This window comes from Salmo salar, chromosome 09, assembly GCF_965601325.2.
Source record: "Salmo salar chromosome 09, fSalSal1, whole genome shotgun sequence".
Classification (NCBI taxonomy): Eukaryota; Metazoa; Chordata; class Actinopteri; order Salmoniformes; family Salmonidae; genus Salmo; species Salmo salar.
Window position 1 is genome coordinate 144,680,686 of NC_138299.1, and position 22,179 is coordinate 144,702,864.

The 22,179-nt window shown below is 41.9% G+C and overlaps 2 protein-coding genes across 2 annotated transcripts in view; one reads left to right on the forward strand and one right to left on the reverse strand.

Moving 5' to 3' along the window:
• Positions 1–9,854, forward strand: part of LOC106613120 (chloride channel protein 2) — a 204,303-nt gene extending 194,449 nt beyond the window's left edge. Inside the window, exons 21-23 of the mRNA XM_045724704.2 lie at positions 1,635–1,739; positions 3,903–3,989; positions 8,633–9,854. Of these exons, the coding sequence (XP_045580660.2) occupies positions 1,635–1,739; positions 3,903–3,989; positions 8,633–8,842 (402 nt within the window). The 3' untranslated portion in view covers positions 8,843–9,854. The remainder of the gene's footprint in view (positions 1–1,634; positions 1,740–3,902; positions 3,990–8,632) is intronic.
• A 4,239-nt stretch (positions 9,855–14,093) lies between these two features.
• On the reverse strand, positions 14,094–21,963 carry LOC106613119 (heat shock protein beta-6). The gene is made up of 3 exons (XM_082956395.1): positions 21,519–21,963; positions 16,042–16,199; positions 14,094–14,820 (listed from the first exon to the last, which is right to left on the reverse strand). The coding sequence occupies exons 1-3, from the start codon at positions 21,763–21,765 to the stop codon at positions 14,632–14,634; spliced, it is 594 nt and encodes a 197-aa protein (XP_082812521.1). The 5' UTR covers positions 21,766–21,963; the 3' UTR covers positions 14,094–14,631.
• Positions 21,964–22,179: the final 216 nt, after the last annotated feature.

Consider the following 22,179-nt stretch of genomic DNA (forward strand, 5'->3'; position numbering starts at 1 on the left):
AGAACATTCTCCACGGCGTCTCCAGACTCTGTCACGTCTGTCACGTGCTCAGTGTGAACCTGCTTTCATCTGTGAAGAGCACAGGGCGCCAGTGGCGAATTTGCCAATTTTGGTGTTCTCTGGCAAATGCCAAACGTCCTGCACGGTGTTGGGCTGTAAGCACAACCCCCACCTGTGGACGTCGGGCCCTCATACCACCCTCATGGAGTCTGTTTCTGACCGTTTGAGCAGACACATGCACATTTGTGGCCTGCTGGAGGTCATTTTGCAGGACTCTGGCAGTGCTCCTCCTCCTCCTCCTTGCACAAAGGCGGAGTTAGCGGTCCTGCTGCTGGGTTGTTGCCCTCCTACGGCCTCCTCCACATCTCCTGATGTACTGGCCTGTCTCCTGGTAGCGCCTCCATGCTCTGGACACTACGCTGACAGACACAGCAAACCTTCTTGCCACAGCTTGCATTGATGTGCCATCCTGGATGAGCTGCACTACCTGAGCCACTTGTGTGGGTTGTAGACTCCGTCACATGCTACCACTAGAGTGAAAGCACCGCCAGCATTCAAAAGTGACCAAAACATCAGCCAGGAAGCATAGGAACTGAGAAGTGGTCTGTGGTCTCCACCTGCAGAACCACTCCTTTATTGGGGGTGTCTTGCTTATTGCCTATAATTTCCACCTGTTGTCTATTCCATTTGCACAACAGCATGTGAAATTGATTGTCAATCAGTGTTGCTTCCTAAGTGGACAGTTTGATTTCACAGAAGTGTGATTGACTTGGAGTTACATTGTGTTGTTTAAGTGTTCCCTTTATTATTTTGAGCAGTATATATATATATATACTATATATATATATATATATATATATATACTCAGCAAAAAAATAAATGTCCTCTCACTGTCAACTGCGTTTATTTTCAGCAAACTTAACATGTATAAATATTTGTATGAACATAAGATTCAACAACTGAGACACAAACTGAACAAGTTCCACAGACCTGTGACTGGCAGTCCAGCCTCTCTCAGCCTACTGCGGACAGTCTGAGCACTGATGGAGGGAGTGCATTCCTGGTGTAACTCGGCAGTTGTTGTTGCCAGATACAGTATATATATATCTCATCTATTGCTATTGAATGGTGTAGAATAGGGATTGAAGTTAGTGTTGGGGTTTGCTTAGTGATTTGGTTGATATTAGGAATTATTGGATTTTAGATTAAAGCTCAAATGCTTGGTGGTAAGTCAATTGAAATAGTCTGAGATGTTTCCACTGGTAAGCACTTTAACTGTTTTATTCTCACCTTTTGTTCTGAACATTATGCCATAATCTGTCATCTCTAAAATCTCACGTGTTTCCCTTTCAACTGCTACCATGCTTATTATGCATGGCACTCTCATATTTGCTCAACTATTAGCATTTAGATTTGAGGAACCCATATCGGTAACAATCACTGGAGTTTAAGGCATTAAATTGATATTCCGAAAGGTGTTTTTTGTCTTCTGAAATATTAGTGAACACCTTACTGAATTAAAGATACATGCCATGTCCATTATTTTATCACCATGGATGTAAAGACCATTTAAGTATTCTATATGTCTAAGAGTACTTCAATACTGTTTCTCTCCACTCTCCTCTGGGTTGCAGATTGCAGAGTGGGAGGAGAACCAGCTTGACGAGCAGGTGAACTTTGACAACTGCAAGATCGACCCCGCCCCCTTCCAACTGGTGGAGCGCACCTCACTACATAAGGTCTGTCTGTCGTCTGTCTGTCTGTCTGTCTGTCTGTCTGTCTGTCTGTCTGTCTGTCTGTCTGTCTGTCTGTCTGTCTGTCTGTCTTACTGCTCAGTACAACCCCCTTTTGACTAAATTCAGGATTAATATTGTAAAATGAGTATAGTAGATGGATAGTCCGGTGTCAATGCTATTATAGCCACTGCATTGCAAGCGCACACACTCACACAAGCATGTCTGTACTGCCACAATAAGTCTCTCTCTGAGTGCCGGAGAAAAGAACAGGCTGCTTGAAGGGGGGGGGGGGGGGGGGGGGGGGGGTGCTTTTGAACAGTGTTGATTTAGTTGTCCTACTGTGACACACACTCACATACACAACAGAGCATTTTTACACACACACACTTGTTCTCACTCAGGCCTAATGTCCTCCATTCATAATGCCTGCCCCCTTCTCCTCTCTTCTCCCCTCCTTTCCTCCCTGCTCTGTGTGCCTGCTGTTTAAACATTTAAGAGTGGGATTCTGCACCAATCCATCAAGCTCTCCCCTCCCTCAACCTCCCTCTCCGCACACTGCCAACACCCACTCCCTCCACATATTCATCTGTGTGTATGGTTGGTTCTTCTATCCTCAAAGGTCCCTACAAGGATAGTAAAACAAGGAAAAGTATCGCTTGTGGGGACATTTTCCACGTTCCCATGAGGACAAAGGCTATTTTAAGCTTTAGGGATACAGTAGTGTTGGAATTAGGGACAGTGTTATGGGTTATGGTTAGGGGTTAAGGAAAATAGGATTTTGTATAGAAATCAATTTTAGGTCCCCACGAGGATAGAAGAACAAATCAAGTGTGTGTATTAGAGCTGGGACGATCAACAGCGACCATACCAATCACTTATCGCAGGCATTTTGCTGATGTCGTTCATTATGATAAGTAGCCTATACTAGAGAAATGTGTAGTTTGAAATGAAATAAGTTTGCTAATATGGGGGCTTGTTAATAGGACAATTGATGGTGGTACAACCATCACACTAGTAGTAGTAGTTTATATATACAGTACCAGTCAAAAACGTGATTTTACTGTGGGTATATATATACAGTACCAGTCAAAAACGTGATTTTACTGTGGTTTATATACAGTACCAGTCAAAAACGTGATTTTACTGTGGTATATATATACAGTACCAGTCAAAAATGTGATTTTACTGTGGTTTATATATACATACTATGAGGTTGGAGTAATACTTTCCAAAAAGACCCCTTGAAATTTCAGCCTGTTTTGGTGGGATGGAGTTTCGTCCTGCCTGGTGAAAAAGTTTCAAAACCTCTGCCAATAACAGCAAGTTGTCAATTTTTCCCTCCCAATTCCCAGACATTCCTAGCAAAACTTGATAAATTGCTCTTTGCTCAGAAGTTATTTTTGTTTCTTTAAAAAAAAATGTTTCATTGAAAACAATCACAGTAAGATACCTAATTGTTACCCAGGGGGAAAAAACAGATGCATTGGACCTTTTTTAAAGGATTTATTTTTTTCACTGTGGGCATATTGTTTTAACCCTATCATCATATTTATCGTTATTGCATCAATTCAGACAATTTATTGCCATATGAATTTTTGTCCCAGTCTGTCTGTGTCTCTGTCTGTGTCTATGTGTTTGTGTGAGAGAGACTTATGGACATTCATGTTTGTTCTCTTGCGTCTATCAGTCTGGGTGACGTGTATTGCATGCTGTTTTATGTGTTTGTTTCCTGGTACATTGTAATGGTTAACTCCCATTGCATTAAATATTTAAATAACAATAAGGTTATTCTATTTCCTGTGATTTGGGTTTAGGCTCAAGCTTGAGGTTCTAGCAGCTTACAGTATCAGTAGGGATGTTGTACCTTTCACAACAATCTAGCTCAGTGGTGCTCAGACACCCGATTAGTCTAATCAAGGTGATTACTTTTGATGACTTGCTGATTTACTTCATTAGTTGAATGAGGAAGGAGCTTGCACACCATTCAGCTCTCCAGTGACCACTGAGCTGACTGTTCTAATGCACTAACTGCTGTAGTTTAATAGCTGCTTTCAGATGTTTACTGATTTGGGATTCAGAGGGGCCTCCATATGAATGTCAAAAGGGAATCTTTGGTTCTAAGTGTTCTAGATGTTGGTTCTAAGTGTATTGTTCTCTTGTCCCCAGACCCACACCATCTTCTCTCTGCTGGGGTTGGACCATGCCTACGTCACCAGCATTGGACGACTCATCGGAGTGGTGTCCCTGAAAGAGGTGAGTGATCAGATCACCTGGGGTGGAGCACATCAACATGGCACTGTCCCATCATCATCATCGATTACAACATCACAACAGCCACCATTGTCATAGCCATCTCCATCATCATCATCTTTCTCACTGTCACAATCATCAGCATAATATGATGTTATGACTGTAACTGCTGTTCACTGAAGGAGGGAAACGTCAGTACAACATACTATGGGGGAGTCGCTCTCTTGCAACTTTGGTTGAATGAACTAAAATCAGGCCTGACAAGGCCAATGAAAGCCCCGCCATCCACAGGTGATAAGCGTACGGCTCAGATTCATTCCTTCAATTTAATACCGCTTTTCACCGAGCCCCGGAACATGCGGTGTGGGGACAGACATCTGCTGTACCTCGTTTCCCTCCTTCGGGGAACAGTAGTTATAGTCATAACGTTACGTTCTCTTTTCAATCAACTTCGGTACAAAATACTGTGGGAAAATGGAATCCCGACCCCAACGGATTTCATTGTCCTTGTCAGGCGTGATTTTAGTTCCTTCAACCAAAGTCATGACTTTGTGTTGTACCGAAGTTGACTGACTGAAAGGGAACTGTCACCACCATCACACACAGTCAGCGTTAATGAGCTCTGCTCTTTCCGGCCCTTCAATTGGTGACAGACAGTAGACAAATTACTGGTTAATGTTCCTTGCAGTCTCTCCTCTCACTGTCTCTTGTTATTTCTCTCTTGCTCTCTCTTCACAAACAAAACAGGCAGAAGCACGCAGTCTTTGTAAATTGGCTGGAAAACAGGAGATTGTTGCTAAGCACAGTGTTGTTCCACTGGCTGACATTTAGGCCTTTTGTTTGGTGTTAGACAAGCAGACAAAAACAGCAGTGAGACGAGCTTCTCCTCGCCTCTCGTCTCCTCGCCTTGCTTCTTCAATCAATGAATCAAATGTATTTATAAAGCCATTTTTACATCAGCAGATGTCACAAAGTGCTATACAGAAACCCAGCCTAAAACCCCAAACAACATGCAATGCGGATGTAGAAGCACAGTGGCTAGGAAAAACTCCCTAGAAAGGCAGGAACCTAGGAAGGAGGAGGAACCAGGCTCTGAGGGGTGGCCAGTCCTCTTCTGGCTGTGCCGGGTGGAGTTTATAAGAGTACATGGCCATTTAAGGCCAGATTGTTCTTCAAAATGTTCAAATGTTCATAGATGACCAGCAGGGTCAAATGTAGCAGTACTTTCTCTGTCACACAGTACTGCTGTATTCAGCTCTCCTTATGCCTCCAAATAACTAGATATACAGGGAAGGCTGTGTTTGTGTGTGTTTAGAAACAGCTGTTGGCCAGATGTCGGTCATGGTTGGGGAAGGAGAGGGATGGAGTGTGTGGCATGACGTCTGATCAGGGCTATTGTTAGGGCTGATAAATGTTGACTTCCATAACCATAAAATGTGGTCATTTTTACTTTATTATAGGCTTGGGCAGTATCCATATTGTCATGTCTTCATACCGACCTTGTCCAATACCAGGATATTCAGTAATACCGGCACTGAACACAAGGGGAGCAATTTTCGAACCCCGCTCAGCCTTTGTTATCCGAAGGTTAGCAATGCTAACAAGTACATGTCAAATCCCAAAGAGAATGCTAACTAAATGGAGGGAAAATAGCTAATTGGGCCCAATTTGGGCATTTTCACTTAGGGGTGTACTCACTTTTGTTGCCAGCGGTTTAGACATTAATGGCTGTGTGTTGTGTTATTTTGAGGGGACAGTAAATGTACACTGTTGTACAAGCTGTACACTCACTACTTTACATTGTAGCAAAGTGTCATTTCTTCAGTGTTGTCACATGAAAAGATATACTCAAATATTTACAAAAATGTGAGGGGTGTACTCACTTTTGTGAGATACTGTAAATGATGAACAGAGAGTAGCAGTAGCGTAAAAGAGGGGTTGGTGGGTGGCGGGACACAATGCAGATAGCCCGGTTAGCCAATGTGCGGGAGCACTGGTTGGTCGGCCCAATTGAGGTAGTATGTACATGAATGTATAGTTAAAGTGACTATGCATATATGATAAACAGAGAGTAGGAGCAGTGTAAAGGAGGGGTTGGAGGGGGGGGGGGGGCACAATGCAAATAGTCCGGGTAGCCATTTGATTACCTGTTCAGGAGTCTTATGGCTTGGGGGTAAAAACTGTTGAAGCCTCTTTGTCCAAGATTTGGCACTCTGGTACCACTTGCCATGCGGTAGTAGAGAGAACAGTCTATGACTGGGGTGGCTGGGGTCTTTGACAATTTTTAGGGCCTTCCTCTGACACCGCCTGGTGTACTGGGCCGTATGCTGAGCACTTACGGTGGGAACCAAACATGCGGAGATCATCCGTTCACCTACTCTGCGTCTCACAAAGACACGGCGGATGGAACCAAAAATCTCAAATTTGGACTCATCAGACCAAAGGACAGATTTCCACCAGGCTAATGCCCATTGCTTGTGTTTCTTGCCCCAAGCAAGTCTCTTCTTCTTACTGGTGTCCTTTAGTAGTGGTTTCTTTGCAGCAATTCGACCATGAAGGTCTCCTCTGAACAGTTGATGTTGAGATGTGTCTGTTACTTGAACTCTGTGAAGCGTTTATTTGTGCTGCAATCCGAGGTGCAGTTAACTGTAATGAACTTATCCTCTGCAGCAGAGGTAACTCGGGGTCTTCCTTTCCTGTGGCGGTCCTCATGAGAGCCAGTTTCATCATAGCTCTTGATAGTTTTTGCAACTGCTCTTGAAGAATCTTTCGAAGTTCTTGAAATGTTCCGCATTGACTGACCTTCATGTCTTAAAGTGATGATGGACTGTTGTTTCTCTTTGCTTAATTGAGCTGTTCTTGCCATAATATGGACTTGGTCTTTTACCAAATAGGGCTATCTTCTGTATACCACCCTACCTTGTCACAACACAACCGATTGGCTCAAACGCTGAACGCATTGAGGATAGAAATTCCCCAAATTAACTTTTAACAAGGCACACCTGTTAATTGAAATGTCTTCCAGGTGACTACCTCATGAAGCTGGTTGAGAGAATGCCAAGAGTATGCAAAGCTGTCATCAATGCAAAGGGTGGCTACTTTTATTGAATCTCAAATATAAAATATATTTTGATTTGTTTAACACTTTTTTGGTTACTACATGATTTCCATATGTGTTATTTCATTGTGTTGATGTCTTCACTATTATTCTACAATGTAGAAAATAGTAAAAATTAAGAAAAACCCTGGAATGAGTAGTTGTGTCCAAACTTTTGACTGGTACTGTATTTACTAGGCGGTGTCAGAGGAAGGCCCAAAAAATTGTCAAAGACTCTGGTCACCCAAGTCATAGACTGTTCTCTCTGCTTCCGCAGGGCAAGCAGTACCGGATAGCCAAGTCTAGGTCCAAAAGGCTCCTTAACAGCTTCTACCCCCAAGCCTGCTGAACAATTAATCAAATGGCCAACCATGACTGCTGACCCCCAAGACTGCTGAACAATTAATCAAATGGCCAACCAGACTATTTTCATTGACACCCCCCCTTCTTTGTTTTTACACTGCTGCAACTCGCTGTTTATTATCTATGCATGGTCACTTTACCCCTACCTACATGTACAAATTACCTCAAGTAACCTGTATCCCCGCACATTGACTCAGTACCGGTACCCCCTGTATATAGCCTCATTATTATTATTATTATTATTATTATTATTATTATTCTATTGTGTTACTTTTATATTTTCTTAACTCTATTTTCTTAACTGATTTGTTGGTTAGGGCGTGTAAGTAAGCATTTCACGGTAAGGTCTACACCTGTTGTATTCGGTGCATGTGACAAAAAAAATTGATTTGGGAAGCTTGATTTTGGAAGAAGCTAACCACTTAGCTAGATAGCTAACTAGCTACTAAATTAGCAAACCAAATGCACAACTGCAGAGCATTTAGCACATTTTAGACACTTAACTTAACATTTATAAGATATCTAGCTGGCAAACATTTTAGTTGTGATTTCCCTACTGTAACTAGATCACCTGGTGCATGTTGCACAGCAGAGAGTGACTCTTGTCGTTGTGTACTTGTAAACAAACACCACATGACGGAACAACCGGTAAGCTTCATAATGAAAAATTGTGACCGGTGAAATGAAAAACGCAATCTTTATCTCTTAACATATTGCATAAGTTGACTGCAGGTATTTGCTTAACAAGTAACTAGAAATATGCACAAAAAAATGTAGTTTCAACCGTATTGACTGTATTGAAAAAAACATCCCGTAGCCATTTCCAAATACCCCGGTATATGACCCAAGACTACTTTATTACCATGGTAGCAGAGCCACACTCCCTACATTATCACCTGTAATATTGCCATGGTTAAACCTCACCATTCTCCTTTGGTCTACACAAAAGGGGGATACCTAGTCAGTTGTTCAACTGAATGCCTTCAACTGAAATGTGTCTTCCGCATTTAACCCAACTGTCCTCTCTGATACAAAGCCTTAATTATTTTCAATCCCAAATTGACTGGTACTCCATAACTGTGACCCGTAGTCCCTAAGTGTCAAAGTGTTCAGGCTAGGGGTCTGTTTTGGATTGAGCAAGTCTCTTGGCCTTTGTTGACTGATTCTTCCTGTATTATCTCTATAGCTGCGGAAGGCCATCGAGGGTTCTGTGGCGGTGAAGGGGGTGAAAGTGCGCCCCCCTCTGTCCAGTTTCCGGGACAGCGGCACCAGCGGCACCAGCAGCAGCAATAGCGAGAACGAAGCCACAGAGCTCCACAAGCTGTGGGACCGCCACAAGTCCATGCCCCTCCCCCGGGAGCACCTGGCCTCCGACTCTGATGAGAAGTCCCAGTGAGGGGGATGGGGACAGGGAGATGGGGACAGGTTTTTGGGACAGGTATATTGGATGGGGATTGGGACAGGTAAATGTAGACAGGTATATTGCCGAGGAGGGGAGGAGTAGGGTGAGCATTGCCCCCCCCCCCACACTTAAAAACCACAACCCACACTTAAAAAGCTGCAACCTCATAGCTTGGATCAATATTTAATTCTGGACTATAGAGTTCTCTCCTGTTACTCCTCTCCTAACCTTCCTCTCCATCCCTTTCTCCTTTACCCCTCCTCCCGGTTGGCCTTTGGGCCCTACACTTACTCAGCTCTTATGGAGGAGGGATTGACTCACCCTGCGCTTGGCCCAACCAGAACAGAATAGATCTGTGTGTTAGGGAGGGGAGAGGAGGGATGGGTTGAGGTGTCACTGCTTAACAAAGGTGGTCAGAGCACAATGTATAGAATGTGGTTTGACTGTAAAAGGGATTGCATTTTCTTTTTTTGCCAATTTTGGTATTGGTGAGGAAATGTTCAAAGTTTGTTTGCGTTTTGTGGACCTGTTAACGTTTCTTTCTGACCAGTCTTCCATATGCAGACAGTTCAACAGTGATAAGAAGATAGGCTTGTGTACTGGTATGGATGTGAGTGTATGTATTGAGTGCATGGACGTATTGGTTTGTATGTATTTACATGAAGAAGGTAGCGAAACCAACCACCTGCTTTAATTCCTTTGTGATTTGAATCTTCTTATCAGACACATTTCAGTCTTATCATTTCAGCTGTGTTCTAGTTTGTTCCCATCTGTCTTAGTGACCTGGAAATAAGTAGCCTAGTGGTTAGAGCGATGGGCCAGTAACCGAAAGGTCGCTGGTTCGAATACCCGAGGCAACAAGGTGAAAAGTCTGTATCTTTGAGCAACACTTAACCCTAATTTGCTCCAGGCGTGTCATACTACTCTGGCTGACCCGGTAAAACAACACATTTCCCTGCAACTATCTGGTGTATGTGACAATAAAATGTCCATTTTTTTTTTTTCACCTTGCCTCTGTAGAAAGAACCACATACTGTTCTGGTCTCACATTGGGAGATGTCTTCACCACTCTCTCTCTCAGTCCTCTCCCCCTATTCTTTTCTATGTTACTTTAGTGCTTGAGTCTGGGTGAGAGAATAGTCTACTCTATGCAAACAGATGTACAGTATGTATGTAGGTATTCTGTAGAATGGTGAAAGCATGTGTTAAAATTTACCTTTCAGCATGCTTCAACACACATGCTGTGCACTCCTTTAAGAAAACACAGCCTCAAACACACACACACACAGGTTTTAATAAGAGCCAGTCCAAGAGAAGAGGGCTTTCTCTAGATGTAGCTCTTAATAACCCTGACTGAGGGAGGGAGGGAGGGAGGGAGGGAGGGAGGGAGGGAGGGAGGGAGGGAGGGAGGGAGGGAGGGAGGGAGGGAGGGAGGGAGGGAGGGAGGGAGGGAGGGAGGGAGGAGGAGAGGGGGAAGAGGGAGAGTGAATGGAAGAATGAAATATGACAGAATGAAAGCATTTTCTGTTATCTAATCTGCTGCGTTAGGGAGTTTTCTTCAATAGAACCCAGGGTAGCTTTCTGGTTGGCCAACTTCACATCCCCACTGTATATGTCCACTGTCCAGTAACACTACGGTGATCAGAGTAAGGTCAGACCCAGACCACATAGAACCAGTTTAAATAATGTTGACCAGTAGCCAACTGACTGAAACTAGATATCTGAACTAACTGACCAATGATCAAACACTACAGCCCATCCATACTGACCAATTAGAAGTCGTCAGCATTACCGATCTGTGATCTATACATGACCAATGATAAAGCACTACATTCCTACTACAGTATGAGTTATCAATAGTCCTACTGATATATAGACCTGCCTAGAGGAGGTCTGGTTAGATGGTTAAGAGTCTGACCTCTGTGGTTTTGATTTATTCATGTATTTTCCTCATGACAGTCGCTGGCTTAATGTGCTGCATGGTTTCCTTAGTCATTTGAATGTATTTAACTATTAAGTATGTTTTGCTTGGTGATATAAGCTCCATACAGCACAAGCCCAGTGTGCAGCTTCCAATCAGATCACATACACTCCCTTATTGAATTGTCAGTAAAAAAAAAAGTAAATATGGCCACTACTTGTTTTCTTTCAGTCTCTCACTCGCTCATTCGCTCTCTCTCTCACTGATGAATTAACAGGCAGGGGTTATTTTGAGGCTTCTTTCTTCCTCTCCTTTGTAATGTTTGTCCTGATGCCTCTGAAAAGGACTGAGCAGAGTCACTTCCTGTGTCAAAACTCCTTCCACCTGCAATTGTTATTTGGATTTTACTGTTTTCACCCAGCAATGTCATAATTTCTGCTCACAAACGCAAGCTCAGAGTATCTGACTGTGGTTATACACATTCAGATTCCTTATTCAGTGCCACATTGAATAAAGTACACACGGACACACACACACACACTGACTGACATTGTTATTGCATGAATAGGTTTTCATTTCAGTGGTGAGTTCTTGCCTTGTTCACCGCCACTGAAAAGAAAACACACACACACACACACACATTAACATCAAACACACAGACTGACATGCCCATCCTCACATGCAGAGAGACACACTCACACACCTTGAGTGACAGCATGGCTTTGCATGAAGGTGTGTATGTGACTTTGAAGGCTGTGTTGTCATATTGTTAGAATTATGACCAACAGAACATATGAGAAATGTACTGTTGTGTATAAAGGGTTGGGTAGGTTACTTTGTGTATATCATTTTAATGGACAATGTCAATATGCTGATGGCTATTTTGTTGAATGTTTTTATTCTCCCTTATTTTGTATCTTTTCTCATTGAATTAGTTTTGATCTAGGTTTGATTGGCATTCATTCATCCAATGAGCTTTAATCATGGCTTATTTTGGGAAAGGAAATGGTCTTTTTGGGGAATGTGTGGATTTAAAACTTTGCTATACGTTTACAGATTTAACATATTTAACATCATTGCTGTAATACATGATTGTTCATTTAAAATCTAACTGATCTACATTGCTATCTATCGAGTTGCTCTTCCTGCAACTCCTTTTTAGTTTTTGTTGCGTATTGCTCTTCCCTGTCTGATTGTTATAAAGAGGTCCAATGTTCAATGTTTTTCCAGCCTTGCAGCATGTACCCAACATTTCTACAATGTTTTTCCAGCCTTGCAGCATGTACCCAACATTTCTACAATGTTTTTCCAGCCTTGCAGCATGTACCCAACATTTCTACAATGTTTATCCAGCCTTGCAGCATGTACCCAACATTTCTACAATGTTTTTCCAGGCTTGCAGCATGTACCCAACATTTCTACAATGTTTATGTATGTCATTTGAATAATGCAAGTAACACTATAAAGTAAGCAGAATGAGACCCACTACCTGAAGTAACAGGAACATTTAACCAACGTTTATAGAATGTTTAAAGGACCCATGGGTGTTCTAATGGTCTGTGGTCCGTATGACATCGTCATGTCACAAGTGCCTACGTCATCCTGTCCCCTGCATGGTAACAGGGGTAGGATAGGTTTTCTCTGTAAATCAATGTGATACGTTTGATTGATAGAAATAACTACCCATGTCTCTGCATTTGATATATATATATATATATACACACACACACACACACACACACGGAGGATGTGTCAGTACAGTGTGCAATTATCCATAATCACCATGGCAACTCTCCGTTGTCAGTCCCCAAGCTTGCCAAAGGGACCAGCGAAAATGCACGTTTGATTTGCTTTAGTGTTTGTATCTTTTCAGATGGGTTTTTCATTATTTTGCGTTTCTCTGAAGTCATTCTCTCCTTATTTTCCTTTTCCGTTCTCTATGGCATCATTTACTACAAGATAGATATTTTAGGGCAGGCGCATATTTATTAATAGGTATTAATCAAAATAGAAGAATCTGATTTGTTAGTTTTTGTATTATTTCTATTTGAATGATTAGGTAATCAACTTGTGCAATAATGATTGATCATCTCACTTTCTAATCAGATTTTAATTTATGACTTGACATGAATGCAAGAACCTTATTTTTGTAAAGAAATTGAAAAATGTTAAACAATATGTATAATGACACACACTGTCTGTTTGGTCCCAGGCCATTTCTGGATTCTGCTGCTTGTACTGTCTCTGTCTGACTCTGGACTGTATGATGTGTTATAGGCCCACTACGGAAACCCACTGGGGTCAAACCAGCCAGAGCTTAACAAGTCCAGTGCTATTTTTCACAAGAACAAATAAAACATTTTTTTTTAAAATCAGGGATGAATAAAGAAATGTTTAACAAATGGGAGTCTGGAATCTTCCTTTACCTCACCCCTCTTTTTCTCTCACCCCCCTCTCCTCCCAGAAGCTGTAGAACAGCGACTGTTTTTTTCTCTTTCTGTTTTCTATCGCTCTCTCATTCTTTCCCTCTGGAGTCTGTTTGTTGTTTGAAAAAAATCTGTTTTTCTGAGTGAAATGCCATCTGTACTGAAATGGGCAGATAAATGCTTAATTATAGCTAAATCGGTTGATTTGTTAAGGTGTGAAAAGTATACCTCTCTCCCTGTGGATCCTAGCGTCTGTGTTCGACAGCTGTGCTGTAGAGTAGGATGTGTTTTAAACTGTCCCGTCCCTGCTGTTCCAGATGAGATAACAGTCCCGTCTCTGACGCCTTTTGTTCTGGATTATGTCACCGTGTAATCTGTAATCCCTGTAATCTGACCAACACTGCAATCTGAGATGAGACCTAACACTGCCCAATCCTGTTAGAGATTTCAATTATTCATGTCTGTCTGTGTGTGTGTGAGAGAAACAGAGTATTTGTATGATGGAGAGAAAATGGTATAAAACAAAATGGCAAATGGTACAAAATGATTGATTTATTTTACCCATGTTCTGTAGTTTATTGGCATACAAGTCATTTGTATTGTGGTGGTGGTGCTAGTTCTTGGAACAGTTTTACACATGCTCAACACAACCACTTTCAGTTTCATCTGTCCCAGGCGATGTGGACTTCATATTCATTCATAATAAATGAAGGTGTCACAGTAAAAGTCCGTCTCCCCAGATTGGCAGAGAGTGAGGAAGATACAAGGGGGGACTATTTTAACTGTGACTCATAGTCAGACAGGCAGATTGATGTAATTGCTGCTAAAAAAAAGTGCAGAGGGCTCTATGAAGAAAGTTTCCCTGAGCAAACTAAACTCTGTCTGACTTACGACTGATACTGTGTGAGCGAGAGGCTAGGAGATGGAGAGAGGAGCTGACAAGCATGAGATTTCTTTTTGCTTCTCTTAAAACTTGTCAGACCAATTATCATCCAAGATACTACTGGCTCTATGGCTCTGGACAAGTATTCATTGTCAGGAAATATGCAATAAATAGCTAGTCACTTATTCATGAACGGAGCTCTATCTCAGGTCTACCCAGTGTGTTCAGTATGGAGGTTTTATTTTGGGGTGGGGGGGGGTCTGTAACCTGGTCTGAACTTTTCTTTGACCAGGATGTGCTGTGTGTGTATGTAATAAACCAAACCCCACGTTGCTTACTTTAATATGGTGCAATGTTAAAGATACATTTTGTATTTTTTTATGCATTTTCTTTATGAAGATGATTCATTTATTAAATCAACAATCAACATCAACCCATAAACAAAAATAAAAAATCAACTGAAATAAAATGTGTTTTTTAACGATAGCGTTTCAGTACATCACATCTCTTCTATGTATAAAACTGGAGGGTGAAAATAGAAAACCATCTGAAGTCAGTCAGAGGTGTGGAGGTCCGAGGTGTGCCTCAGAGCGGTATGCGGGGGGTGTAGGGGGCTCCTCATGACACTGACCACCAGCATGCCCTCGGGGGTCAGTGTGCTACTGACCGACAGGGGGTCCATGTCCTCCGGTAGCAGGGTCTTATGGGTAAACGTATCACTGACACTCCCATCCTCCAACACCTGAGGGAGAGAGGGTATGATGAGAGTGAGAGAATGAGGGAGGAAGAAGGAAGAGAAATAGAAGAGGGCCAGCAGAGGAGTAAAGGAGAGATGGAGAAGAGAGGGAATATAATGAGGGAAGGTCAAGGAAGGGGGGAATGTGAGAAGAGGGGGAATAGAGAGGATAAATCAAGGGAAGAAGGGATGGTGAGAAGAGGGAGATGAAGGTGAGAAACAGTGAGGTCAGTACATACAGATCTATCTTTTGATCACTTATTCAAGGTTTAAAAAGGCTTCTAAAGTTTGTAATTTCCACTTAAAAATGTCAGACTGGATTTGCCCTAACAAAAAATGTATCAACCCCTAGGAAAATGTCCATTAATTATAATCCACATCATTTAAAAGTCCTGTTGGCTAAGTATTTTTTTCCTGCTGTGAGAATCAGGGTCAAATTAAGATGGTGGGGAGCTGAGATCAGGCAAAGAATCACAACAAACAGTTGACCAAAGAGCAGTATTTGTCTAAGCAGGGCCTTGGGGCTGCATGGTGAATGGATGAGAGGACTGGATGTCGGTTTTATTAAGTGGTTCTCTGGCCTGTTAAAGAGGAGCTGTGACATGGTTGCCTTACAGCCTCAGCAGCAGTTTCTTCTCTCTCCACTCTGCCATTTACTACGGATTACAAACTTCATACACCTGGCTGAGGCTGGGAGAGCAGGAGGCCTAGTGAGGTTATACAGTACAGTTAATGGTCAGCTTTAGCCGTAAAATACAGATGTTGTATCTCAATTTGATCATCTTGTTGTTGCAGGAATGTTCCTGTACAACAGGAAACGCAAACTCGTAGTGCATTAAAGTGCATTCAAGTGCAATTTCCACTTTAAAATGTCAGCCTTGATGCGCCCTAACAAAAATGTGTCAACCCTTACAAAAAATGTAAATGAATTATAATATTCAAAACAAATCACATTTCCTGCAGGATTATTTTTCTGCTGTAGCAACCTGGCTCAAATTAAGGTATGGCATCTGTATATAGCTCTCCAATAGCCTCACCCTTCATTGGGATTCACACTTCTCCCTCATCATTCCCCAGTACACAATAACCAAGCGCATCATTAAACAGGACACACACTGCACACACACACATCATTGCACTTATAATTTGTACCTACAGTGTGCACACAGACACATCCTCTTTCACTAATGGGTACCCACACACACACTATAACCTTCAGACACTCACCTTTTCAGCGTGGATGACTATGTTGTGGTTGTAGGCCATCAACACTATGTCATGAGGTTCAAACTGACTGACGTCAGCTGACATGTAGTAACTATCCCCCAATGATCTGACCACGCCCATACTGGCAGGACGACCTGTCACAGTGCCACTTGTTGGGCCTGGAGGGAAGTGCAGACAAAACAGTGAGTGGAGACATGAATATGTTGATTTATTCAATTCTTATTTTCTTGTTCTCATTAACATCACCAACTTGGGGAAGAATGAACCATAGCAAGAGAAAATATATAAAGGAATTAAGGGAAAATTTGAGTGATTTAAAGTTTATTATCCAGTCCTTGGGGGAGGATATATTTCAGTTTTATGTGGAGACAACTGGAGAATACAAGCCATTCAAGCTCATGAGTGAGCAATGATTCTGTTTGGAACATAAAGCTAATTTAATTCCCAGCAAGAACCTGAGTGGTATACTACAAAGCAAGCTCGATCTAATCAGGCTTTTATAAAGCTAGCCAGCTTCAGTTAGCTTCGCATTCTAGGTCAGCAGGGCCGGCTCCAGTCATAAGCGACATAAGCGGTCGCTTAGGGCCCCGACCGGGCACTCGGGACACGTAGCCAGGGGCCTGGCCTCCAGTGGGCCCCCATTGATTTTGTTGGTCTCTCTCACTCAGATATCATTAACGTGGCATAAATCATGGCAAAATGGGTAGAATTGCAGGAAATTAGCTTTAAACTGCAAAAATGTTTTCTCTGCCCCTTCGCAAAATGTGTAGAACTACAGAAAACTTGTTTAAAACACACAAAAAAACAACTACAAAATATGTAATCAGTCCTCTTCCTCAAATGAAGACTCAGCCATTTCATTCAGGATAAATGGAGTTAGCCCTGAGTTATGCTGCGTTCAAAACAACTGGGAACTTGGAAATCTCTGACTTCTGACTTCAGTGCGTTCAAGACAACTGAGAACTCAGAAAAAAAAACTCCAACTGGGAAAAAATATTTTTAACTGTCTCAGCGAACTCGGAATTCCAAGTCAGAAATTCTGGCATCTTTCTAGAGCTCCGCCCTGGAGCAGGTTAGTTCTGTAGGATTTGTTGCCATAGAAATGTACCTGAACAAAAGGTGAGCCACTTTCATATGACTGGGTTAACTCAGAGTTGACTAAAGTTACCTCGCTTACTCCTAAAACCTGGTATGTAGTATACCCCTCAGCACAAAATAGAGCCAAACTCAAGCCCCGTTTATCCCCGGGGCTAACCTACATCCTTTGTACCGGTTGCGTCCACATGCTGATTGTGCCCACATTTTCAGACAGGTGTAGATGATCAAAAGACACATTATGATCTGATCTTACTGCCCAACTGCGTAGGTAGTCAGGCACGCATTGTGTCTGGATATCTCACAAGTGTAAACGGATCTGGGCAATGAAACCATTTAAATCCTAATTATTCCGCCTAAAGTCATTGACAGGTGGCACCATTAATCTATGACATCAACATGTATTAAAATAAATAAATATTATTTTGAAAGAATATCTGTCAAATAGTTATCGTATAGGGAGGTACCAGAAAATCTGGTCACAATGTGGACACAGTGGACAAATAAGATACGTTTTTTAGTGTGTGGACAAGATCAGGAAGGACACATTTCAGCGGCAGGTATAAACAAGGTTACAATTGTGGTTACAGTTGATTAATATTGATTAATATTCCAAAGAATTTGGCAGTAGAGATTGGACCAAGCCTCCTTGTCATATCTGTTGATACCAAAGACTTACTCATAAATGCTGTCAACTGTTTTTTTCTTTAAACGTTTTACTTTTTACATATTCACTTTATTATTTACAACATATTTTCAATGTAAGACAGAGAAAAATGTAAAAGTTTGATATATTTCACAATATCATTTGTAATAATAATTTTGATTTGGGTTATTAGACATCCAGTAGCTACACACAGTCCATAAACAGTCTTTAAAGCCATCATTATCATTTTGTATGTTTATGGCTCTGAGGAAGCTCCTTAGTTTTATTTTCCCTCTTTGGCATTTTAGCACCTATGAGAGTTTCACTGCCTCGACACTGTCCAACACTCAGGCAGGCCTCTTACTGCCTATTAAAGCATTTTAGCTAAGACACTGGAGACTGGTTGGAGCCCAATGGCAGACATCTCCCACTGTTCTGATTCATTATCTTCTTTGAGATGCTGCTTTTTCTACCAGAATACATGTAACTTCCACAGTCTCTAGCACCTTCTGGGTCATTCCACAAATACAGTGCCTTTTTGATATTTTAAGTACAAATTGTGCACCAATATTGCATTTTAAAAGTATGTTATATTAAATGAAATACCCTGTAATATAAACCAAATGGAACATTTTATAAATCAGATATTTTATATTAACAAAGACTTGCTAAAGTGCCAAAAATCTGCATTTTGACATGTCCCACGTAATGTTTTTCTGACTTGTAGGAAGATTTGAACCCCCTTAACCTCTAACTTGTCCCCATCATTGTAAAGATTTGAACCCCCTTAACCTCTAACTTGTCCCCATCATTGTAAAGATTTGAACCCCCTTAACCTCTAACTTGTCCCCATCATTGTAAAGATTTGAACCCCCTTAACCTCTAACTTGTCCCCATCATTGTAAAGATTTGAACCCCCTTAACCTCTAACTTGTCCCCATCATTGTAAAGATTTGAACCCCCTTAACCTCTAACTTGTCCCCATCATTGTAAAGCTTTAGTTGTTCTTTTGCTTTGACGAAGTAATTTCTGAAGATGATTATTTATTTCAGGTGATTGGTGATTCATTTACATTTGTCCCTCATTTAAAGGACAAGTTCACTTTTTATGTAATGACATGTTATAGAAGTGTTCAGACACTTTGTTTTGAGATTTCACTTGGTTTTTAGAAACTTACCCCACAAACAATAGACTTCCTCAGACTCGTTCTGCAGTACGGGGGCCTGTGTGTGAGCATGCCCACGTTGAATTTGGAAGTTTACATACACTTAGGTTGAAGTCATTAAAACTCATTTTTCAACACTCCACAAATTTCTTGTTAACAAACCATAGTTTTGGCAAGTCGATTAGGAAATCTACTTTGTGCATGACACAAGTACATTTTCCAACAATTGTTTACAGACAGATTATTTCACTTATAATTCACTGTACCACAAATCCGGTGGATCAGAAGTTTCCATACACTAAGTTGACTGTGCCTTTAAACAGCTTGGAATATTCCAGAAAATGATGTCATGGCTTTAGAAGCTTCTGATAGGCAAATTGACATCATTTGAGTCAATTGGAGGTGTACCTGTGGATGTATTTCAAGGCCTACCTTCAAACTCAGTGCCTCTTTGCTTGACATCATGAGAAAATCAAAAGAAATCAGCCAAGACCTCAGAAAAAAATTGTAGACGACCACAAGTCTGGTTCATCCTTGGGAGCAATTTCCAAGCGCCTGAAGGTACCACGTTCATCTGTACAAACAATAGTACGCAAGTATAAACACCATGGGACCACGCAGCCGTCATACCGCTCAGGAAGGAGGCGCGTTCTGTCTCCTAGAGATTAATGTACTTTGGTGCGAAAAGTGCAAATCAATCCCAGAACAACAGCAAAGGATCTTGTGAAGATGCTGGAGGAAACAACAGGTACAAAAGTATCTATATCCACAGTAAAACGAGTCCTATATCAACATACCCTGAAAGGCCGCTCAACGCGGAAGAAGCCACTGCTCCAAAACCGCCATAAAAAAGCCAGACTACGGTTTGCAACTGCACATGGAGAAATGTCCTCCAGTCGGATGAAACAAAAATAGAACTGTTTGGCCATAATGACCATCGTTATGTTTGGAGGAAACGGGGGAGGCTTGCAAGCTGGAGAACACCATCCTAACCGTGAAGCACGGGGGTGGCAGCATCATGTTGTGTGGGTTCTTTGCTGCAGGAGGGACTGGTGCACTTCACAAAATAGATGACATCATGAGGAAGGACAATTATGTGGATATATAGAAGCAACATCTCAAGACATCAGTCAGGAAGTTAAAGCTTGGTCGCAAATTGGTCTTCTAAATGAACAATGACCCCAAGCATACTTCCAAAGTTGTGGCAAAATGGCTTAAGGACAACAAAGTCAAGGTATTGGAGTGCCCATCACAACGCCCTGACCTCAATCCCATAGAAAATTTGTGGGCATAACTGAAAGAGCGTGTGCGAGCAAGGAGGCCTACAAACCTGACTCAGTTACACCAGCTCTGTCAGGAGGAATGGGCCAAAATTCGCCCAACTTTGTTTGGGATGCTTGTGGAAGGCTACCCGAAACGTTTGACCAATTTTAACAATTTAAAGGCAATGCTACCAAATACTAATTGAGTGTATGTAAACTTCTGACCCACTGGGAATGTGATGAAAGAAATAAAAGCTGAAATAAATCATTCTCTCTACTATTATTCTGACATTTCACATTCTTAAAATAAAGTGGTGATTTTCTTAACTGACCTAAGACAGGGAATTTTACAAGGATTAAATGTCAGGAGTTTTGAGAACTGAGTTTAAATGTATTTGGCTAAGGTGTATGTAAACTTCCGGCTTCAGCTGTACATCACCATAATGACAGCTCTGCCATTCCTAAAAGGCACATTTGAGTGTTTTTGCAGCATTTGTTTATGTTTTATCCTTGACCCCCATACTGCAGAACAAGCCTGAGGAAGTCTATTGCTGGTGTGTTAAGTTTCTCAAAAGCAAGTGAAATTCCATGACAAGTGTCTGGACACTCCTATAACATGCCATTTACATCGAAAATTGAGAATTGGTTAAACAAAAAAAAAGTGATCTTGACCTTTTAACGGCGAACCCTGTTATTTGAACTGCAGCCAGCTGTTTGTTTTAATATGGTAAAAATATATTTTTAAAGAAATATTGGACATGTAAGAGTCTTTCGCCATTTTGTGGTAGAAAACTGAGCGTGTTGAAAATAACTAGTCAACCCATATATAGATGGGCTAAAAATGATTTAACACGTTACGTTTTTTTGTTAAGCTTGCATTCAATTGCTCCTCCCTGTTGTCCCTCAAGGGCACGACGACAGATTTTTTTACCTAGTCAGCTTGGAGATTTGAACCAGCAACCTTTTGGTTATTGGCCCAGCGCTTTTAACTGCTCATAACCCCTAGGCTACCTTTCATCCAAGGTGCTGGAGCCTGGCCCTGGATAGCTTCTGCTCAATTTAACCACTGTTTACTGTTTTTAATTTTGCCTTTATTTAACTAGGCAAGTCAGTTAAGAACAAATTCTTAATTACAATGACGGCCTAAGAACAAGGGGTTAATTGCCTTGTTCAGGGGCAGAATGACAGATTTTTACCTTGTCAGCTCAGGAATTCAATCTAGCAACCTTTTGGTTACTGACCCAACACTCTAACCACTAGCCTACCTGCCATTGATGTTATTCTACCCAAACCCCCAACTCCCCCTCACCTGGGTGCCCGTAAGAGTCTTTGCAGTGTCGGCTGAAAGGGGCCAGACACAGGGGGGCCACATCCCCCTCTTCTCCAAACAGGCTTTGGGGTCCCACCCCTGCTGCCTCCAGGAAAGGCTCAAACAGGAGGTCCGCCGCCCCACCACCAGACCCATCTGACCGGTAGGTGCTGGAACTGCTGTAGCAGGCTGACGAGCGGAACGAGGAAGAAGAGGAACGGCTGGATGAAGAGCTGGTCAGAGCCATGGTGAGAATTGGTGTCTAAAACACACACACACACACACACTGAAACTACAACTCACTCAGTGAGATTATTTTACTACTAAATTGTTGTCAACACACCAAGACAAAGCTGTTGGCTCTGTTGTTCTTTAGAATCAGCCCAGATACTCTTCAGAAGTCAGTGATCGCTTTTTCCACTGCACACACACACACACGCACACTGACACTAAGCTCTCTGCTGTCTCTCTGGGTGTAATTTAACAAAGTCCCAAAGCATTCTGGGAAAGTGGCATGCTATGGCCCCAACGTGTAGTCCTCTTTTCTCCTTACAAGGTGGTGTGTCCAGCGATGGTAGCCAGGAATAACGGTAAAAGAGATAAGACGTGTGCTCCTCACGCATGCAAGTTTGCACACACACACACACAACCCTAAAGTAAC

What these genes read in the sequence shown, in the direction of transcription:
- LOC106613119 (XM_082956395.1), bottom strand. Translation starts at nt 21,765, where the DNA reads ATGGCTCTGACCAGCTCTTCATCCAGCCGTTCCTCTTCTTCCTCGTTC. An exon ending in AGACTCTTACGGGCACCCAG is followed by an intron (nt 16,200 to 21,518) that starts GTGAGGGGGAGT and finishes ACTTCCCTCCAG; the next exon opens with GCCCAACAAGTGGCACTGTG. An exon ending in TAGTCATCCACGCTGAAAAG is followed by an intron (nt 14,821 to 16,041) that starts GTGAGTGTCTGA and finishes TCTCTCCCTCAG; the next exon opens with GTGTTGGAGGATGGGAGTGT.